The sequence below is a fragment of the Brassica oleracea genome, chromosome C9 (assembly GCF_000695525.1).
Source record: "Brassica oleracea var. oleracea cultivar TO1000 chromosome C9, BOL, whole genome shotgun sequence".
NCBI lineage: Eukaryota > Viridiplantae > Streptophyta > Magnoliopsida > Brassicales > Brassicaceae > Brassica > Brassica oleracea.
Genome location: NC_027756.1, coordinates 37,058,823 through 37,062,850, shown reverse-complemented (window position 1 = coordinate 37,062,850; position 4,028 = coordinate 37,058,823). Strand labels below are relative to the sequence as shown.

Here is a 4,028-nt window from a genome sequence, read left to right as displayed (position 1 = left end):
TATTTATTTTATTATTAAATGATATTTTTTACTCATATGGTTTTAAAATCATGTGTATCTTCTTATAATAAAAATGTTAAACCATTGATCATTAATTTTTAACATAATAATTTTAATAGTTTTAGTCATTTATTGTCGTTTTTAAAAATTCAAAATATAACATATACGAAAAAATCTAAATTTTACTTTTATAGCTAATTTGATTGTTTAATTTATTTTAATAATATAAAATTAAACAAAAAATGATGGAGGAGATATAAATTGTTATCAAATCTTTATTATTAAAATAATTAATTGTCATATATATATTAGTCATTTATGGTAATTCCGTAGGTTTGATTTAAGGAAATAAAATAACATATCATATCATTATATCATATAGTTTGACCAACTTATGTATCTAACAACATATAAAAATCGAATGTGGACTTACTTATTTTTCAATTGAATGTAATTGACTACCTAATTGAGTGCCACCTATGCATTGAAGCCTATTTTAATTAATACAAAATTGAAGTTATATCTTTTCAAATGTTTTTTCAAATGTTCCTCAATTAATATACAGGGATTCCCTTCACGAACTATATACATAATGCATACATATTTCATTTATGGTTAAACAAAGTTCCAAGTCGGTTGACATAGAAAACATTTAATACCAAACGATTAGTGTTCTGCATATTTCATAGAGTCTCCATTTTATTTCGGTTTACTGCTTTATATATGAATCTATTAATTATTATGACATAAATATTCATATGTTTTATGTAAATTGAATTTATATCATATGAAATCGTTTTGATTGTGTGACACCATTTTATTCCCAATTTACTTCTTTAATAAACCGGATCTAACATATTTCCAGCAAAAATATCAGTTTATAATTATAGTCTGTTTGATATGTTGCCATATCTTAAAATGATAAGAATCATTAATTCAAAACATATAGTTAGACTTTAACCTATTTTCGTTTGATAAGTTATTTAAAGAGTTATTCTTTGCAAATATTACTATTTTTTATTTTTTATTTTAAAAACATAATATAACTTGAAAATATATTATTTCTGTTTTAAAAAAATACTGAATATTAAATAGCATAATGCTATTGGTTGGTGAACCTAAGAATAACTCGAACCGGATTATACTAACACGTAATATAAAATATGTAACAAATTTATACTTATACATAAAATATTATGTTATAGATTCTACTTACCTGTTTTGCTAACAAAAATTGAAAAAGTTTAGGAAATGTTAATTATAGCTGATTTAATTATGTTCCACGATTATTCGGTTAAATTAATTATAGCAAAATATGGTCAATATTTATCTTTGTTATTTCCCTTTAATGATTAATAAAAAATAAAACTAATCAAATATAAATCCTAACAAATCAATCTATCGGTAGCATATAAAGTTAGAAGCCATTTAAAATTTAAGATTCTGAGCATGATATGTTTATATTATGTTTTTGACAAGATTTAATGGAAAAAAAATTCTAATATTTATATAAGAAAAAGATAAAATTTACTAATTAACAAACAAATAAGTAACCGAACTACAAGCTACACATTCTAAATCGAACTCATTTTAAAATTTAATAAAATCGTAAACACTTCTAACATCATTTCATAAAAATAATCCCGCATTTTAATGCGGGTTAGAATCTAGTTCATTTATTAAATGAACCTAAAATAAAATGCATGCTCATAAAAAATTGCGGTGAGCGTGGATCGAACACGCGACCTTCAGATCTTCAGTCTGACGCTCTCCCAACTGAGCTATCCCCGCTTTTGTTTATGTTGAATTAAATAACCAAATATGGTTATTGATTTTTGGTTTATTTCTTATTAACCCTTCATGAACTTGTTGATATGGATTGGTACATTAAGCAGTGTTTATTAGGTTACATATCATTAACAATGATTAGGTTAAAAAAATAATTGAAATTATAATACATGGTGGATGATACAATATACAAAAATACATTTCATAGTAATAACACAACATATGTCATCTTCACTTAGTTATTATACTTTGTAACATCGCCAACAAAAGCTATTGCTCTCTGACATTATTCTTTTTAAGCCAAATTTTGTTTTCATATGATTTCTTTACTTTCTGCAGACGATCCCGTATCCAGAAGACGCTCCACTGGTACAATCCAAGGTAGCATACACAATCTCTGACTTAACGATATCAATCTCTGCCTGTGATTCAGAGAAAATGCAAGTTTTACAGTCATTGGAGAGTAGAGACGAGGTCTTGAAGCTGTCTTCGCCACCAACCACTGGCATTGCGACTCCAGACTTAGCTGGATTCTGGAAATCTGGTTTGTAGGTTCGTCCCAAGATTCCGTCGACATTTGGTGAAAGGTTGAAGAATTTGAACTGAACTTCGAGATGTGCAAAACAGTCATCTGATGGTACTTTGTAGTTATGGATTCTGTCGTCTTCTTTTGTCACTGGAACGACATTGACCATGATCTCGGCTTTGTCTTTGATTGTCACGATCACGCTGTTTCTCATAGTCACTCTCTCAATCTTGATGTCCTTGTTTGGTGAGTACCTGTTATAAAAGAAAACACATATTGGTTTCAAGAATCTTAAAAACATGTTTTATAACTCATTTTTATATCAAATACTAACCAGGTGAAGAGAGTTTCTTCCGGAACAGATAAGTCTTGACCATCGAAAGTGAACCTGAGATGATCGACGTCGTTGTTCCATGAGGCTGATTTTGCTGCTTCAAGAGAGAATTTGTGGGAGTTGAAGAGGAAGCCAAGAGCTTGGATCCATGTGAAGTCTCTGTCGCGACCAGCTGGTCTGTGACCGATGAACCTACCATTGATCTGAAGGTCAGAGTCAGAGACGAGGCTGAACTCTTCATTGCTCTTTCCATGGAAGTAGAACACCATGCCGTCTCCTCCAATGAACCTAGGGTCATAACAAGCTGATCCAGGTCTGTTGCAATTCGGTTTCCTCACTATACAAAAAACATATGATTCAGTACTTGAGAAATACAAAAGAGAGTGCACAAAAACATGTGTGGAAAACTTGTATGTCAAGGAACTGAAAAGCTTACTGCGGCATTGGGATTTGCAAGGGGGTCTGTCGCAATCGGCGTAGCACACTTTGTTGTTGGAGTTCATGGCGGTTGTGCTTGGACATTCCTCCGGACATTGAATGTACTCGCGATAACATCGAGTATAACGGTTGCTACAGTACACTCCAGCTGCCTTGGTTTGCAAGAATTAAGTTGCAGCTACGAGAGAAATCACTAGCAAAAGGGTTTTTGAGATCTCCATCTTTGTATCTTTTTTTTGTTTTTGATTAGAAATGGTGAGAGTTTATTGTATTAGTGATGATGATTGATGAGGGTTGGATTGTTGATTGTGAATTTATAGGAGTGAAAAGTCAAATTGCTTGCTTGAGAAAGGGGCTATTATTTTAATTAATTATACAGGTCAATGTTTAGGGAAGTGTGTGCCTTTGGACGAACTTCGCGGTGACACCATTAAACAATTGCACTTAACGTTTTAAACTTCGTTTCAAAGTAAAAGTGTGACTATGGGGCTGTTTGTTTCACCATTTGTCATCTCCATCCAAATGATTCATTTGTATGATCTATTCAAATGATCTATTCAGATTTTTGTGATTGTTTGTTTGTCCATCCACATAGCTCATCTAGATGAATCATCTAAATGGATTTTATGTTTGTTTCATTATTTTCATTTCCATTCAAATGAGTTTAGTAAAGAAATTACCAAAATACCCTTGTGTTGATTTAATCATATGTTTAATATTAATTTTAACTATATTACATTTAATTATTTAGTTTAATATATTTACATTAGAATTATTTCAAAATTAACGAGTTTTCTTTTTTGCGGTTTGGGCGGGAAAACAAGTTTTTTCGGTTTTAGCGAGAACACATTTTTTATGTTTGGTGGAAAACAAGATTTTTCGGTTCTGGCGGGAAAACAATATTTTTCGATTTTGGCGGGAAAATACAAATTTTTGGTTTTG

The 4,028-nt window shown here is 30.6% G+C and overlaps 1 protein-coding gene and 1 non-coding gene across 3 annotated transcripts in view; both read right to left on the bottom strand.

The window, feature by feature from the left end:
- Positions 1-1,718: 1,718 nt before the first annotated feature.
- TRNAF-GAA lies at positions 1,719-1,791 on the bottom strand. Its single transcript has one exon. It is a non-coding gene; the product is annotated as a tRNA-Phe (tRNA).
- A 178-nt stretch (positions 1,792-1,969) lies between these two features.
- Positions 1,970-4,028, bottom strand: part of LOC106317659 — a 3,518-nt gene continuing 1,459 nt past the window's right edge. The window contains exons 2-4 of one of the 2 annotated variants that reach the window (XM_013755444.1): positions 3,085-3,279; positions 2,649-2,985; positions 1,970-2,568 (exon numbers count right to left, since the gene is read on the bottom strand). In XM_013755444.1, the coding sequence (XP_013610898.1) occupies positions 2,115-2,568; positions 2,649-2,985; positions 3,085-3,151 (858 nt within the window). In that variant the 5' untranslated portion in view covers positions 3,152-3,279 and the 3' untranslated portion in view covers positions 1,970-2,114. The remainder of the gene's footprint in view (positions 2,569-2,648; positions 2,986-3,084; positions 3,280-4,028) is intronic. The other variant, XM_013755443.1, reaches the window with a different exon arrangement.